Source organism: Pteropus medius, unplaced genomic scaffold, assembly GCF_902729225.1.
Source record: "Pteropus medius unplaced genomic scaffold, Ma_sr-lr_union100, whole genome shotgun sequence".
Classification (NCBI taxonomy): Eukaryota; Metazoa; Chordata; class Mammalia; order Chiroptera; family Pteropodidae; genus Pteropus; species Pteropus medius.
In genome coordinates this window covers 1,469,071-1,487,246 of record NW_024345600.1, presented here as the reverse complement: position 1 = coordinate 1,487,246, position 18,176 = coordinate 1,469,071, and the positions used below count along the sequence as shown (strand labels likewise).

Here is an 18,176-nt window from a genome sequence, read left to right as displayed (position 1 = left end):
AACCAGGACTCAGTGGTTCTAAAGTGACAGTGACAATAGCGATGATAGTGGCGATGACTGAGGAAGACTCTACCCTAGGCTTAGTGTTACATTTGAACCAGTTCTCTATACAAATGCTTTCTCTCCCATCTTCTATCTTAATTTCTATTTGTATGTTCTCTGCAAAAATGTCTTTATAATGTTACTTCTTTAAAATTAAATTTGAAAGATTCCTACCATCCTGCCAATATGACCCTTTGATCTCATATTACAGTTTAAAAAACCTCTTTTCTTTCATATTTAAAGTTTTATTAATACAAAAATTAGAGTGATACAAAAGATAAGCTTGTTCTCAGAAGATGTGAAATTTTCTGTGGTCTGATGAGAGAGTTGCATACAAGCCCTTCTCACCTTCCTAAGATTTGGGTACAGTTTCCATTAGATTGAGGAAAATAATATCTATTGTTTTTGGTATTGGGATGTTCTTGATCATAGAAAGCATAGTGAAGCCATATGGATCCAATTCCCTCTCATCTGGAACTTTTATTAGATAGAACTTTTATTAGATGGCTCACCAGTCATTCATGATATTGATTCTTAAGTAAGTTAGTGCTGTGTTATCCTTTCTACTTTGAAATGCATGTTTTTCCCCAGTAAAAAAAAAAAAATTCTAATAAATCATTAATTTCAAAGATTCAGGCGATCTATTATGGAAAGATAGAAAACATGGTAGAGAAACTTATGTGTGAGAATGCTGAATGAAAACAGTAATTGCTTTCCTACCTTGAAGCTATTAATTTTTTTTTTCATGGCTGTGACTCATGGCTGTGTTTTAAGAGATTTGAAAGGAGGCGAAGTTAAATTCATCCACATATCACAAAGCGCACAATTTTTGATATCCTACTTATCAATTATAGGAATAGGCAAACCTAATTGATTAGTGAAAATTTAGCTTTGTTCCTTTTTTTTCTTGGTCATTAACACTTTGAATCTGTAAAAAGTTAATTGACACTGTGCTGAGAGAAGCAAGAAGAGGTCTCAAGTAGGTGTTTAATAAAAACTCATTGGATTGAGAAAGATCCTAGATACTTTGAAGGCCATATGATTTTTCTTTCAATCAAGAAAAATCATCGGAACAAAAGAACAGAAGTAATAAAATCTTTCATTATGATAGAATTTAGTTTTCATGCAGAAACTCATATAAAGTAGAGTATAGCATTGGCAAATAACCTTTAACTCTCCAGTGCCTTTCAAAACTCCCGCAAACAAGTTCAAGTCCAGAGCAGATTTTAATGAACCCCTTCAGTGTGCCCCAACTTGATTAACTTCCTTTCTCTTCTTTGTACTATTTCAGACTTTTATCCTCTGTAGGCAGGCAAAATCATCACCATTTCTTTAATATTGCTTCTTATCACATAACCTATTTGAACTGATTTACAGCCTGCTACCTGCCAAGCTTTTTCTGCCTTTCTCTCTGCAAAGCCTTTTCTAATCCAGGAAAAGGAAAGAGGATCTGATAGCACCTTACCCTGGACAATTTGAACTCAAAGCTGTTTACAAAAACATGAAAGACTTCTCAGTGATAATATGATTGCCAATCTTGTCTTTATAGAAAGACAAAGAAAGAATTTCAGTAGTTTTATCTGAGAAATTCCCTATGGAAGATCTAGAACCTTCTATAAACTTTCCAAAAGCTAGAAAACTGTCCGGGTTACCACTGAGCCCATGGGAGGAACAGAGGACCGAAGTCAGGTGAGAGGAGCAGGAGAGGCTGCACAGAGCACGGGCATTTTGTGGCTGACAGACGTGGCAGGAGGAAGTTCACGGGATCGTTGAGTAGTAGAGGAGAGGCAGTAGAGCGAAGGAGTTAGAGCCACAGTAACAGTTTTGGGTTGGAGTAAGTATAGATATAGACCAATGGAATAGAAGAGAGTCCAGGAGAGATCCACACATATGCAGTCCTGGTTTATGTCAAGGATGACTCTGTAGTACAATGAGGAAACAAATCCATTTCGACAAATGAATTTGGGCTAATTGGATATCTATACAGAAAAATACTGTACTTTGATCCCTACCTCACAATATATACAAAATCAATTTCAAATTGATGGTAGAACTAATTGTGAAAGATAAACAATAAAGCTTCTAGAAGAAATCATAGATTATCTTCATGACCTTGGTAATGGCAGAGCTTTCATAATAGGACCTATGAAAAAGTAAAAAGCATAAGGGAAAAGACTGATAAATCGGATTATATTTTAAGACACTATTAAGAGAGTGAAATGGCAAGCCACAGTGAGAGAAAATATTTAAATTTACCCAAGGAAGGTCTGGTATCTAGAATGTATTAAGAATTTCTGTATGTATCAGTAAGAAAAAGACAACTCAATATTAATTGGACTAAAGATGTACATTTCAACAAAGAGACCAATAAACATATGCTCAATATTATTAGTTGTCAGGGACATCACATTAAAAACATGAAGAGACATCTCAAAACATATAACAGAATGGCTAAAATTAAAAAGTAAAATGACCAAAGTGTGTAAAGATGTGGAATGACTGATGCCCTCATACATTCCCGGTGGGGCTATTAATTGACCAATCACTTTAGAAAACTGTCTGGTAGAATCAGCTTCAAGATAGATAAATGCATAATCAATGGCCCAGAAAATTCCACTTTTATGTATATACCTAACAGAAATATGTGCATATATATATACCGAAGTCACATGGATTCATAACAACAAAAAGTTTGAAATAAAAATTTTAAATAATAATTTGAAATAACCCAAATGCCCAGCATCTGGAAAATGAATAGTGGTACATTCATACAATGGAAACTATGCATCAATAAAAATGAACAAACTATTGTTAACACTTAACAACATGGATGAATCTGAGAAATATAAAGTTGATCAAAAAAGGCAGACATAGAAGAGTACGTTTTTTATGATCCTACTACTTAAATACAGTTAGAACACAAATACCGCATGCGCACGCACACACATGCACACACACATACACACACACACACACCCCAAGTAAAACAAAAATATTGGCATAGAAGCATAGAAGCCAGAATAGTGGTTACTTTGTTGGAAGGAGGATAGCCTTCCTGACTAAGAGGGGGCACCAGGGGACTTCTTGGTTATGTTTATTTTGGAAAAAATGATCAAATCAAATTGTACACTTAAGATTTCATTTTTTTTTTCCTGTCTGTGTGTTATACTTCATTCAAAAGTTTATTGTGTTTAGCAATAGGAAAATATGAACTACTGTGTTATAGCGTGACAGAAATAGTTGAAATTTTAAGCATTTGACTTGTATACTGAAGGCCTTAAAATGTCTGGGTGTCTAGAAAGGGAGGAGTAATAACACACACACGTACAAAGGTAAATTCTGATATTTTAGGGTAATTTGTGTTTTCCAGAGGATAGACAAGAATTAATAACTTCTGGATGATAACTGTTTTTATTTTATCTTCCTGACTCAAACCTTTCACCTACGGCATTCATAAATAAATTCAGCTATTAATCTTCGTTCTTTGCCAAATAGCCACTTGTTTCTGCAGGTTCGTTGTCAAGAGTCAGAGGCCAAAGTGCTCTGTTTGTATTAATATATAAATTATGTCATAAAGATACTTCTAATGTTATCTAAAACTAACTTGACCGCTTTTTTTAAAACCATTTTTTATCTTTAACATGAGAAGAATTCTACAGTAACAGAGATATATATAGCACAAGAAAAAATATAAATATTTTAATGTTAATTTTTATTTCTTTGTATATTACTTTGAAAATCATCTACTAAAGGATATTATTGGATGTGAGGTATTTCGTTAATACACAGACTGAATGTTTAGTAAAGTTAGATAGCAATAAGCTATAACCAAAATAATTATGATAATCACATATTTTTGACATATTGATAAACCAGTTAATATTATCTTTCCAAAATGTTTCCCATTATTCTTTTCTGAATAAAAATAGTCATTAAGTGGCCGCCCAAAAGGATTTATTATATTCCATAATAATATGCTACTCTGGGTGTGGAAAAACCCTTGTACATTTCTGATTGAAGTATTAATTGCCATAACCTGTTTGGAAAGTAATTTGGCAAGAAATGTTAAAAAGTAAAATGTAAACACCCTGTGACTAAACCATCCACCTTGGGGCATCAGTAATACAGAAATAAAAGCACCTGTACCCAAGATATATATAAGCATGCACAAAAACTAGAAACACCTTCTGTGGTAGATGATTGAGTAAATTACTCATGCATTGTTATGTAACCATTAAAAATAATGTGTTCAATAATGATAACATGTAGCCTTTATTGAATATTTGTGCTAGGCACTATTCTAAGTACAGTTGACTCTCGGACTACGTAGGTTTGAACGGCATGAGTTCACTTACACATGGATTTTTTTCAGTAAATACATACAGTACTGTAAATGTGTTTTTCTTATGATTTTCTTAATAACCTTTTCCCTCTGGCTTACTTTATTGTACAAATATAGTATACAATATATATAGCATATAAAATACATGTTAACCGTTTATCAGTAAGGCTTGTGGTCAACAGTAGGCTATTAATTGTTAAATTTTAGAGGAGTCAAAAGTTATATGTGAATTTTCTACTGTGCAGGAGGTTGACACCCCTAATCCTGGCATTGTTCAAGGTCAACTGCATTATATGAGTATAAAGCCATTCCATCCTTGGAACAACAATATTATGTAGGAATTATTATTATTTCCATTTTATGGGTGAGGAAATTAAACTTCAAACAGATCAAATATTTTACCCAGACTCACATAGCTGGCATGTGGTGAGGCTGGATTTGAACCAGGCTTACTCCAGAATGCACACCATTAACCTCCATGTGGTCATTCTGCCTCCCCGAATTGACTAATGAGGGGATTTCTCTACATATTGATAATTGAAAAAGCAAATAAAGAAAATCTAGTTATTCTATTTCAAAAGAAAAGGAATGAAAGAAAAGGAAAAGAAAAAACCCATACGAATATACATTTATTTGTATGAGGATTTTAAAATTTATAGAATACTACTCAAACTGGTAACACTAATTACTCCAAGAAGCGAGAAGGGGGATATTAGTAATTTTTCATGCATTCATCTCTTTATTATTTGAAGTTATAGAAAGCACTGGAATACTTTCATCATTTTTTAATCCAATAGAGTGAAGAGAAAGAAAGAAAAATGAGCCTCCAATTGTAGGTTCATTATGTTTTCTCGAAAATAAAAGGTTCTTTTAACAAATAGACAAGGAATTAATAAAACTTGTCCTCTGCTTACCAGGATTCAGGCCCACAAGGATCTAGTTCACTGTGATCACTCTACATGACATTTCCTCATTCTTCTCCAGAAGCATCTAGATGTGCATGAAGTGGTTCCCCGGGAGACGTTTGTTTTCTTTTCTTCATGTTTGTTCTCTCTGTCCTGCCCTTCTCACAATCAAATAAACAGGGCTACGATCACAAAAGCATTCTTATTCCATTTTTCAGTCTGCTCAGATGACTTTGGTTACACCAGCCCTCGGCATGGTAGCACACTGTCTTTTTCAGAGAGCAAGCTCCAAACATAATTGGCTTCACTGTGCAGGACTTCAGCTCAAAATGAGAGAGGGAGATTTGTCAACTAGACAATATGTTATAGGGGAAATCATTTTATTAGTAATAGAGCCCAAAGTCCTACATTTGCAATCATGCACAATGATTATGTAAATACAAATAGTCCATATTTCTGGAAGTACCTGCTGTTTTATAGGCTCATTTTTATAGACTAATAGATATGAACCTTATTAGTATATAAAATGACATATGTGACATGTCAGCAGTGTAAGAGATGTAGAACTTTGTGTCTTACCTTAGGCAAGAATTAAATATTTTTCACATAAAATTATTATATGGCATTGGTATTTGTGTGTTTTGAGAATTTTACTTGAGCCAACAGTTTGAAATAAAGCATTTCATGAATACTTTTATGCTTTTTCTCAGGTCCCATTTGATATCTCGCTGCCATCTATATTCAGTCTTGAGAGACTTTTCGATCTTGCTAATGGTTGTATCGTGTCAGGAGGAAGCCTTTTCAACTGGATTGTGTCAATTATTCCCTGAACATCCTTTACATGCTAATGTTTTTCTTGGTTTGAAATAAGTTTTTAGAACTGTCTTCTTACAAAAAAAAAAAAATTAAATAAAATTTGTTTTTTCTCACAAGCTAAATTTCTTTTAAAATTATACTTTCGACTAATGTTTTAAATTATATTTGAATTGAATGACAATGCTGTTGTTTATTAAGACTATCGTACAAAGCTAGTCATAGATAATGTGATTGTGCCCAGTGCCGCTAGTCCCATGTTTATATAGTCCGTGTTTAAGTTGTTTTTAGGTGTGTCCAAACAGCAAGATTGAATTAAATAGTAGTTCTCAGCTGGAGAGAATTTTGCCTCGAGGGTGACATTTGGCAATCTCCAAAGACGTTTTTGATTGTATAACTGGGAGAAGAGTGCCACTAGCATCTAGTGGGTAGAAGTCAGGGATGCTGTGAAATATCCTACAATTCCCAGGAGAGCTCCCTGCAGCTGGGAATTGTTTGGCACAAAATGTCAGTAGTATCAAAGAAGAGAAACTCTGGGTTAAACCTCCACATGTGGTAAGTGCAACCTTAGAAGTTTATTACAGAGTTTGGGAAGGAATCTGTAGCAAATTAGACTTTTCATATTATATACTTCTGAGAGGCAACATTGCATAAAATTTTAGAGAATGGGCTATGAAGTTACATCGATCTGAGTTTGACTAGTAACTTCATCACTTACTAGTTCTACCTTGGGAAAGTAACAAATTGCTTAAGCTTTCATTTCCTCATCAGTAAAATGGAAATATCGATAGGACCACTGTGTGTATTAAATTAAGTGAGATGATAGTAAGTCATCAGGCTAAGAGTTATCATTTCCCTGCCAAATTGGAAGAGGATCATGGATTTCTGACCCATTTCGTTTAGCATCAAATCTCCAAAGTCTAGGAACAGCCAAGCTAGAACTGTCCTAGAATACTACATAGAGCAAATGAGTCTTGAACAAGAAGATTATGAGGATTTTGATGGTAGAGAATTTGTCAGTAGGTAGGATGCTGTAAAAGAACAGAGGCATAAAAATGAAAATGAATATGCTATATGTGCAAAAGACTTTCCTACCACCTATCAGGAGTGGACAGTCATAATAGAAAATAAGATAAACTTTAAAGGTTAAACTAGAGTGATGACTGTGCGCTTGATCCAGTGTGTGATAGGGTACCACTGCCGGTGATTAAGGAGAAGAGTGGCAAATTCCAGGCACTAATAGACGTTCAATAAATGTTGAGTGAGTGAAAGGGAATGAATGGATGGATGGATGGATGGATGGATGGATGGATGGATGGATGGATGGATGGTTGGATGGATGAATGAATGGATGATGGCCTGGGTCTCAGGGATGATAAGTATGCAGTATGTAATGGCAAGGAAGAAACAAAGGCAAGAAGACCAGTAGGAAACTATTTTGTAGTGAAAGAGAAAGAGAAAGGAGCACAATATTTTCCATTAAATTCAGAAAAAAAATTGCCTGATGACTATGCCTCTTATGAAATAAAGTTTGGATCAACCAGAGAAGCCATTCAGATAGTGATGGCTCTAATGTGATGAAGCTTTCGAAATCCTCTGGCCAGGGGCCAGGGTTTATAAATTTCTTGCTAGGATAGAGAATGCTTTTAAGGGTTTTGTGTTACTCCCAAGGAAGTTTATAATTTATAATGCAAAGTTAACCAACAGGGTCAAAAAAGCACAGCCAAAGGTAGTACACATTTAACACAGGTGTGGAACTAGAGCATAATAACCAAGTCCACTTGCTTCAACCTAACGTTAGTTTCCTGAAAATATATATACATGTCTTTCATTCTTTATTAGTAAAAACTAAGTTTTTACTAATCGCATGCTTTTTGTTTTTCCTTATTTTAAATATTAGTGGATATAAATGCATGTACTGTTTTATAGAACCCTATAACAACACCTGGCACATAGTAGAGGTCTGTTAAATGAGTGGATGAATGGATAGATGGACGGATGGATGGATGGATGGATGGATGGATGGATGGATGGATGGATGTGACCCAGGCTAGATAGCATGATGGGGCTCTGAAAAGAGAGGAAGCAAAGGTATCACCACCATCTCCATCATCACTGCCACTACTGTTACTGTCTACCTTTTCTGGAGCATTTACCGTGCTAGTAGAATAGGCACTGTATTGGTAAATACTTCGTATGCATCATCTCCTTCTGTCCTCATAAGAATTGTGACCATGATGCACATGGTATGACTGACCCCATGTTACAGATGAGAGAACAAAAGCATAAGGCAGTTAAATAACTTGCCAATGATCACAGGTAGAGCCAGGTAGAGCCAGGATTTAAATCCCAGCTCAGTCTGACTGAGGAATCTGAGCTTTTTGTTGCTAAACTGGCTTCTCCAGCCCTCGTGCCTATTCTACTGCTCTGATAAAATTTGAAAGTCAAGGGAGAGGAAGACATATCTGAGCCTGGAGCTAAAATTGGAATACCTATGGTCTGCCCTAGGAGCAGATTTTTCTAAATGACTAGTAGAGCTGAATGGACCCCCACAGAAAGCATGGGGATGTCCCCAGTGTTATCTGTGCCAGTATATTGGTTTCTTCTGGGTAAGGAAGGTCCCTTCCAACTATTACAGATAATATTAAGCACATTTTTACTTTTTTTCCACTTTGGTAACTTACAGATGCTGTGATTCTTAGGTGTTATTTGGACTGAGAGAAACACTGTCGAAAACTGCACCAGAGCTTGCATTCAGTTTCCTCATTTTAAGCCATCATTCCAGAAATCTCCCATCTCTTCTAAAATAAGAACGACACTCACTCATCAGAGCTGCGACTTTCTGTACAAGGCAGTGAAGAAATGGTGCCAAACTGGGCTAAGGAACAAAAAGAAAATTCAGAATCTACCAGGATGAAAGATGTGTTCATTTCCAGAGAAGTCTTTCAGGTTTTTTTCTAAAGACCAAATTACACAATTATCAGCTGCTTTTATTTTTTATTTTTCATGCAATATACAGCATCTGTAAATGCTTTATAGCAGACACCTGCAAAGTTTTCTATTTGTTTTCATTATAACACAGAATGACAGGAGGCAAACTGAAAGGGAGAGAGGGAAGCAAGGAGAGAGAAGAGAGAAGCGGGCAGTCAGGGAATAGGAGCCCATGCAGCCGCTAAGTGACGGGTAGCAAAACCCCAGTGCTCCCCGTATCTTTCTCCATATCAATTTCCAAGAGATTGTTTTTAGAAATTGACCACCTGCCAGCTATTCAGAGCCTTAAATGCAGTAGTCTCAGTTCGCTTCATGTATAGGCACTGTACACGTTCCTCACCGCAGCTGACTGTTCTTCACTGAATTGCAGGGGAAAAATGGTACATTTCTGGGACTACTAAAAACTTGGTTTCTGCCTCTGGTCTGCATTGCCCTTCCTTCTCCCTCCAGACAACCTTATATAAATCTCTCCATCCCTATTCAAATGACAAATGACAGGGCTCCTAGAACTCCTAAAGCACTTCCTGTGCCTGCTCATTTGGCTCTTAACAGTGCCCTTTGGCACATAGCTTTGTGGCATTATATTTTCACAGTACAGTCTTACACCTTAGCTCAAGGTTGTCGTAGTGTGTGAGTCTGCCCTACACCCCTCTGGGTCTCATTTAGCTTGTATGCTATCATTTGCTAATCTTTCTTGGAACCTGCTGGATGTCCACAACACCTAGAAACTTAGGTGAAATATATGTAATGTCATTATGAACATCTTCAATCCATAAAAAAATAAAATATTATTTTTAACTTATTTATCTATGTGTGCATAGGATTGGACAAGCCCCTGTGGGTTACAGGAGAAAACAATGGACCCAGAGGTTCACTGTTTAAACACTCTTTCTCATTTTATCATATTTGAAATGCTGATGGTATATCCCCCCACCAAAAGCTCCCACCCATGTGCCCAAGGAACTTGTGCAAAAATGTTCACTAATGCATTGATTACAATAGCAAAAAAATGGAAACCTATAAAATATCCCTCAGTAGAGAATGGATAAATATATAATAGTATAGTCATACAGTAGAATTGTATACAGAAGTTATAAATGAATGAATAATGGACTACTAAAGAGCAGTTACAAATGAATTAATTATTATTATATATCAGAGACATATTAATCTGGATACACTTCAAAAGCAGGTTGGACAAAAGAAAAAAGTATTGCAGAAGGATACACATAGGAAGATACCATTTATATAAAGTTTAAAACAAGCAAAATTATATAAGTATTTATGGGTACATAGGTGTGTACTAAAAACATTTTGTTAACGCAGGTTAATGGTCAACACCAAAATCAGATTGTGGTTTTGCACGAAGGCAGGGGAATGTGGTCTAGGAAAAATGCCCAGGGGGTTTCATTTATATTTGTAAAATTTTCTTTTTTAAGCTGGGGATTTGTTATATTGTTCTCTACTTTTTTACATGTATCATAAATTAAAAACAAACTCACCTTCCTCATCTTGTTGGCCGGCACGCTTTGTACGGCTATTGGCTCACCTATCAAGAAATAACCATTAAATGGGAATTAGGACTCTGGTCTCATACAACTGTAAGTGAGTAGTTCACATCTGGTTCCATTATTTAGGGTTTCAATGACAACTAAAAATCATTTTGAAACTAATGTCAAACTATATGTGTGCTCAAGTTTAGCAAACTCAATCTATGAAAATATTAATTTTTAATATAAGATAGTAGAGCCTCAATAAATGTTTAATTAAATTGAGGCAGATTCTCTGTACAAGTCCTATCAATTGTAAGGTCCCTAGTTATGCTTTAAGTTATTTGATTTTCTGAAATTAGATATATGCAGAACTTTTTACATGACTGCTTGTTATACAAAATGAGGTTCACTTGTAAAATCCATCTACTATTCATAATTTCAATGTTTTAAAAATATATTAAGAAGTTTCTCTTTACTGAAAACATATTTCCTATTTTTGCTTTACACTTCAATAGAGCTTTATGAATTGCAACTTTTGACACTAAAATTTCCATGGCAACATATTATTTTTTTGTCATAAAAACAGGCATGATTAAGAAGAAGGCTTCAATGACAGTTCTCTTCATAATTAAATTCATTAGTTAAAATGCTGGGTTAAGAGGCAGAGGCTTTTTATGGCAACACGGTCATTTTCAACTGGAGCTTTGGAGATAACACAAAATTAATTGCTATTAAATTGCCTTTGGTCCTGTTTGATATTTAAGATAACATTTATATATTTTGTATTTAATAGCTTAGCATGGAACAGGTCTATAACCACATTCTGCCCAAGTACAAATCATCCTGAGCCTTCCCTTTAAATTGTCTGCAATGTGAAAACTCAGTAGGTTTCTAAGTAATTTGAAGATTTCTAAGTAGTTTCACAACTTTCCTAATTTAATTCCACCCCCCATAAGATTCATAAGATTTCTTGAAATGATTTTTTTTATCATCATTATAAAAGCAATTCAGCACCAATGTAGAGAATTTGCAATATATTTAAAGGTGCAAACTAGAAAAAGTTAGCCCAGAGTTTACCACTGTGAAACAACCAATGTTAACATTTAAATATATTTTCTATAACATATCTAATCATCTTCCCTAATAGCCAGGGGGGAAATAAATCTTCAGACTGAGAAGTATTGAGATTTGAGGCAACTGTTCACATTCCCTAAGCTGTGTAGCACAGATGGACCTTTTCAGAGCCTATTGTCTGGGAAAATGCCCACATTGGTAGTGTTTAGACATTGTGGTTTGGTTCATCCAATGCAATTCTATAAAATCAGGATGTAATTAAATCTCAAGGAATTGTCCAGAGCTCTCTTTCCTAGTAATAAGGTGTATGGCAATGATCCGTAGGCAGGGGGGAAAAATCAAATCTTTGTTTTGTCCTGTGGAAGCTGTTCATTTAATTAAATCTCCCTGACAAACTTAGCTCATTCATTCGTGCATACATTTGTTTATTTGATAGATTTCATTACTCTATGACTTTGCTTCCTAGCCAAAATGTCTTTTCTCACTCTTTTTATTTAAAAAATATTTATCGAGTACTCACTATATGCCAGACACTTTGCATATGAGGAATGCCACTTAGGTGGTCCTTTCCTTAAAAAAAAAAAAAAAAAATCTAATGACACAGCTCTTCATTCCAGATTCAGCCCAGGCATCTCCCTGATGATAACTTGTCTTTGCCAAGTCCCCTGCTGCCTCCATGTAACACACATGTTCTCGTCATACTCCCTCTATTTTACCCATGCTTATTTGTATATCTGTCTCCCTCCTCAAGGTCAAGGAGTAAGGTAGGTGGATTATGAGGAAACAAATGAATTTATTTTCCCATTTTTAATGGAAATTTCTCATTAAATTTGGACTTGCATTTCTTTGACTACAACTGACGTTGAATGTTTTCACATTTGTCATTGGTCCATTGCATTTTTTTTCTATTTTATGCCTCTTTAGGACCTTTGCTCAATTTTTTACTTGTATGTTTACCTGTTTTTTTCTTGGTGGTTCCAAGATCTCTCATTATCAAGGCTATTAACCCTTTTCATATGATTTCGTAAACTTCAAGTTTTCATTTGCCTCTCAATTTCATTTACAGTTCAATGGTTTTCATTTTTAAAACTGTGATAATCAATTCTAGACCATTTAGTTAGTTATATTCAGACTTGCTCAAAAAGGATTTAAGGTATCTTTCAAACATGCATTCAACGCAAAGATGAGATCAATTAAAGCTACATAAGAAAAATGAAAAGAGAACAAAGGTACAAAAGTAAGATGGAGCCAGAAGTTAATTTCTTGAAAAAAGATGCTATTGAGACCTTTACAATTATTAGTGGTTGGCCGAGATGTGGCTGTGTGCTTTTCTGCAGCTTGTATTGATAAGTACATACAATGCATTAAAAATCGACCATGTTGAGAGGGAAAAGCAGACCATGAATTTAGAAGAGGCACTGGTATTTCTGGTACTAATTCCAGAAAACAGTTTTTCCCGTGTGTCCTTATGAGAGAATACTCTCAATGAACCATGTCTTCAACAGCAGTCTGCAGTAAAAGGTAACCCATTTTGTAGATTATTTTAAGGCTTGTAGACTTTCAAGGGATTTGTAGATTCTAGACTTTCAATGGTTTTTGTGTATTTTACTTTTGCAAAACAACATCCATTTCTTATTAAACAATTTGGGAGGCATGTAGCAAGGGAAGAATATCGAGGAAAGGGATATTTTTATTGATCTTAAAAATCGTATTGTTTTTGAGAAAAAATATCTCAGTGTGGCTTTTCTCTTGGAATAATTTCACTGGTTAAAAATATTTTAAAAATATATTTCGAGTGGCGTGGAAAAACACACCAAAATGGCTATTTCCAAAACTTCAAAGGCCGATGACTTGAATAGCTTAAAGTAAGTTGGTTTATCAAAGATGATGCTTTGAATGGCTTAAAGTAAGTTCGTTTATCGATCTGGACACTGTATCAGAATGAACACAAGGTACAACCAGTGCTGTAGCAATTTAGGTAACCACAAATATATAGCACTGCTTGAGGTGCTGTAAGTCAAATTCTAAAATAAAGAAAAGAGAAATGATTCTGCAGGGGCTGAGTATACATAGAAATATCATTTTATGTGTACATTTTCTGGATTTCTGATTGAGAGAAAATAGTTTTTCTGATATAAAAATTAATATGTTTAGTTGATTGGGGATTATAATTTTATAGTGCAATGAACTCATAGGTTTAAAGGAATCGTAAAGGTTATTAATTTCGGTTCTCTGCTATACACTTGAATCCCCTCTAAACTCCATCAAGGAACAACCGGCCTGCACTTAGATAGCATCATGATATAGTGGTCAAGAGAGCCAGCAATGACATCAGGCCATGTAGATTGGAGTCCTGGCTCCCCTATCTACCACCTACATGAACCTGGGCAAGTTTCTTAACTTCTCTACACTTCAATTTTCTCATCTGTAAATTGGGGATAGATAGAGCACCTGGATGGATAAAGCACCTGGAACGGTGGTTAGCAGATCCTGGACACTCAAAACAGTTATCTCTTAATATTATTAAATATTATATTATTACATATATCTTTCAGGAATGTTCAGCTCTACTTAGAAAGAACAGAAGGTTGTTGCTTATTTGTTTATTTGTTTGTTGTTTAGTAATGGGAGTTCACTTCTGGTAACAGTAGTTTGGACTAAAGAACGGTATGAGCAACTATAAAATCAGAATTAAAATAACTGTTTGAAGTGCCTGGGGGATGACTGAAAATATGCAGAAACTGGAGGGGGCATGATCTTTGAAATACGGGAAACTAGGTGAGATCCACATTTAAACAGGTCCGCTCACCCCCACCGAGGGCCCTTCTCACCTTGTAAAGTAAGTAAGGATCGGCTCAATCAAAAAGAGGCTGATTGACTGGACTGAGGGTTCAGAAGTCAGAGTGGTAAAAAGTCAGAGTAGCTGCAAATTAAGGAAGGATATTACAGAAAAAAGAGAGACAGAGTGGGGAGCCCTCCAGATCTGTGCACAGATTCTCAAACTGTGGGCTGACCACCAAAGTGTACTCGCACATGATGACAGGAATCCAGCAGAACATAACAGCTGGAAGGTTAAAAGAGCTGAGCAGAGATTTCAGCAGATGCTTGGTGCCAGAGGGACAAGTTTTGGAATTCAAGTCCAGCCAAGTAAAAGGGACTTACTAAATACTTTGTGCTTTTCATCGACTCTCTTCAAGGGCCACACTTTAAGAATAAAGATGCGAGGACAAAGGACTACAACTGAGGCGTAAGTGAAAAACAACAAGCCTATTCTACCAGTCTTCCTCAAGATCAAGGCAAGTCGTTAGCAGTTTAAAAGTCTACTAGGACAAAACTCAACGCTCCACCAAGAAAGATAACCTATCATTAATACCATGTTGCCCACAATGTACAGTACATTAAATTACTATATATACAAAGAAACAGGAAAATGTGGCCCACAATCAAGGGAAAAACAGTCAAACAGATCTTCAAAAGTGACAGATGTTATAATTAGCAGATGAAGACTTTAAAAATAACCATGATACACATGTAAAAGAATCTGTTGGAAAAGATTGATAAAATGGGTGAAGAGATGGGGAATTAGGAAAGATGGAAACTAGAAAAAAAGGACCCCCCAAAAATCCTAGAACTGAAAACTATACTATCTGAAATAAAAAATGTATTGGATGAAATTAACATCAAATTAGGGACCACAGAAGAAAATGAAAAGGATGGAGCAATGTATACCATACAAACACTGAACATAAGAAAGCTGGTATGACTATTCTAATATCGAGGTCTATTTCAAGACATGGATTACTGCCAGAGGTGAAATGGAATATTTCATAAGGTATCGATGAGCTTTTTTTTTTTTTGAAGTTCTGACATAAATCTTTATTTATTGTCCCACTGTCTTCTGATTTGTTAGTGAAAAGAAAGCCAAAATTCATTTTTTAAAAACAGGCAAGGGATATGAACATGCACCAAAGACATACAGGTAGCATATGAACAAATGAAAAATCATTGGGGAACCTAAAATGAGAGAGAGTGGGTGAAAGAAAAATATACAACATACATCATGGGCATGGTATTCATGTGGCAAGGGCCATGAGAATGTAATCGCTAGAGACTGTATGTGTCCCCTCAAAATTTATATGTTGAAACTCTACCCTCCCAATATAATGGGACCTTTGGAATGTAATTAGGTTTATATGAAGTCCTACGTGTGAAGTCCTCATGAAGAGATTAGCGACCTTATAAGTAGAGAGCAGAAAGCTAGCTCTTTCTCTCTATAATACGAAGACACAACAAGAAGGCAACTGTGTTCAAACCGAAAGAAGGGCTCTCGCCAGACTGAACTGGCCAGCCCCTTGATCTTGGACTTCCCATCCTCCAGAAGTGCGAGAAATAAACATTTTTTTGTTTAAGCTGCCCAGTCTACAGTATTCTGTTACAGTAAGTATTTAAGAATTTGTAGAAATCATGAGAATGACTTTGGACCATCATTGGTATGAAATGGGAGATTTGAGTCAAGTTTAGGTATATTAAGGGGCAAAAGAGACAGATTACATCTGGATCTTATAACTGTATTGGTTAAGAATCTTGTTTTTTGATAACAGGATATCTACTTCTGACTGGATCATAAAATAAATTATTCATTCATGTAACCGAAAAGTACAGAGGTAACATGTGCTCTTCAAGTTAGATCGACGTCATTGGTCCATGAGCACTCCTGGGCTCTGGTTCCATTTCCCAGCGAGTGTCTCAGCAGCCCTCTCCCTGTGACATCTCGTATTCAGAATGTTTTCCCTTGTGGTAGCAACAACAGCGGTAGCAGTTCCAGGACTCATATGCTCACACAACACCATGAGTCAGCAAACTTGAGCTATAAAGAGCCACACAATAAATATTGTAGGTTTTGTGTCTCTATTGCAACTAGTCGACTCTGCCGCTGCAGTGAAAAGCAGCCATAGACAATATATAAACAAATGAGCATGTCTGTGTTACAGTAGAACTTTATCGATTTGAATTTCATATAATTTTCATGTGTCATGAATATTATTATTCTTTGGATTTTTTTTTTCCTAATTGTTTAAAAATGTAAAACCATTCATAGCTCAAAGGCAGAGGGCCAGGTTTGATTTGGTGGTCATAATTTGCTGACCCCTGACTTAAAAGACTGACTAACCAGAGTTTTAAGTAAAAATCTCTTTCTTTCCTGGCATGTGCTCTCTTTTTTTTTTTCACCATACTCACTCACGATGACCCTATCAGTACCATTTATTCACTAAACTCTTCCAATTTTTTGTCTCTGACCCTATCTCCAAACTCCTATAGCCACCTGCTTATTTAAAATCTCCATTTAAAGGTTTAATAGCATTTTTAAACAACATAATCAAAACTTGCTAGGGAACTCTACTCCTTAGAAATAGGTCCAGCTCCAAGCAGCGGGCACTTTGGTTTTCCTGTTGAATTGACCCCAATGCCACAGGATGATGCTTCAGCATTTCTTATCTTCCTTATATGCTTATGGTGAAAAGGAAGTATTGTGATTACTTTTTTTCCCTCTTTGAGAAATGAATAAAACAGAGAATTAAGTCAAGAATCCAACATCAGACGGAGGAATTTTTTTAGCAATATTTGTTAGCTTTGGGATATTTGGTGAGAAGAAACAGTCATGATTCAATGTCTCGCTCACAGAGAAGGCTCGAGGTCTGATGTGGATCTTGCCCCATCTGTCACGTGTGATGTATCCAGATAGTGCAGATATTGCTTTGAGTTTTTGCTCTTGCTCAACTGGCCTCTTGGGTGTTTCAGCTCCCACTGGGGCAGTTTAACTCCTTATGTCCCATTACTCACAGATCTGTATATCACTTCAGCTTGTTCTCAATTTATCCAACTGATCTATCTCTTTATTAAGTTGCTTTGGCTTCTCTATTCTCTCCTGTGTTTTGAAAGTATAAATTGTCTGAAGAAAAATGAATATACACATGTACTTAGTTCTTCATTTTAGTCAATATACTACTTTTTTTTTTTCACCATTGCCATACACAAGACACAGTTTCAGGCCCTGAAAACACAAAAGATTCATAAGCTGTGGCCCAGTCTGTAAGATGCTCAGAGTGTATTAAGGACAATAGAAATATAAATTTATAATCCACAATACAACAGCATGGGTGTTGGACATACCCTGGACAAAATATTTAGGAAGAGCAGGAAATAGCAGGGATTCACAGTGGAGATAACGCAGTTACTACGTTAGGAAAAGAGAGAACAAAAGAGGGAAGGAACGGAAAAATGAGAATGGCTAGTCCAAGATGTTTAGTTAAAGCACAGGAACGATTACTTTCGGAAAGAGGAAGAATGGAGAAGATGTATTGGGTAGTTGAAATGCCTAATGAGACTGTAAATGAGGAGAATTGCTTCTTATAGCATATGAGAAGATAATTTTTATCAGATAATGAAATTGTTTTCAGTCTTCAGAATGAAAATGAATCCCTCGCTAATGCAAATCATGCTAATAAAGGGAGTGAG

The 18,176-nt window shown here is 35.8% G+C and overlaps 1 protein-coding gene across 3 annotated transcripts in view; it reads left to right on the top strand.

The window, feature by feature from the left end:
• CFAP54 (cilia and flagella associated protein 54) overlaps window positions 1-6,216 on the top strand; it is a 232,974-nt gene extending 226,758 nt beyond the window's left edge. For all 3 annotated transcript variants that reach the window (XM_039874060.1, XM_039874058.1, XM_039874059.1), the window contains one exon: window positions 6,000-6,216. In XM_039874060.1, coding sequence (XP_039729994.1) covers window positions 6,000-6,119 — 120 coding nt within the window. In that variant the 3' untranslated portion in view covers window positions 6,120-6,216. The remainder of the gene's footprint in view (window positions 1-5,999) is intronic.
• Window positions 6,217-18,176: the final 11,960 nt, after the last annotated feature.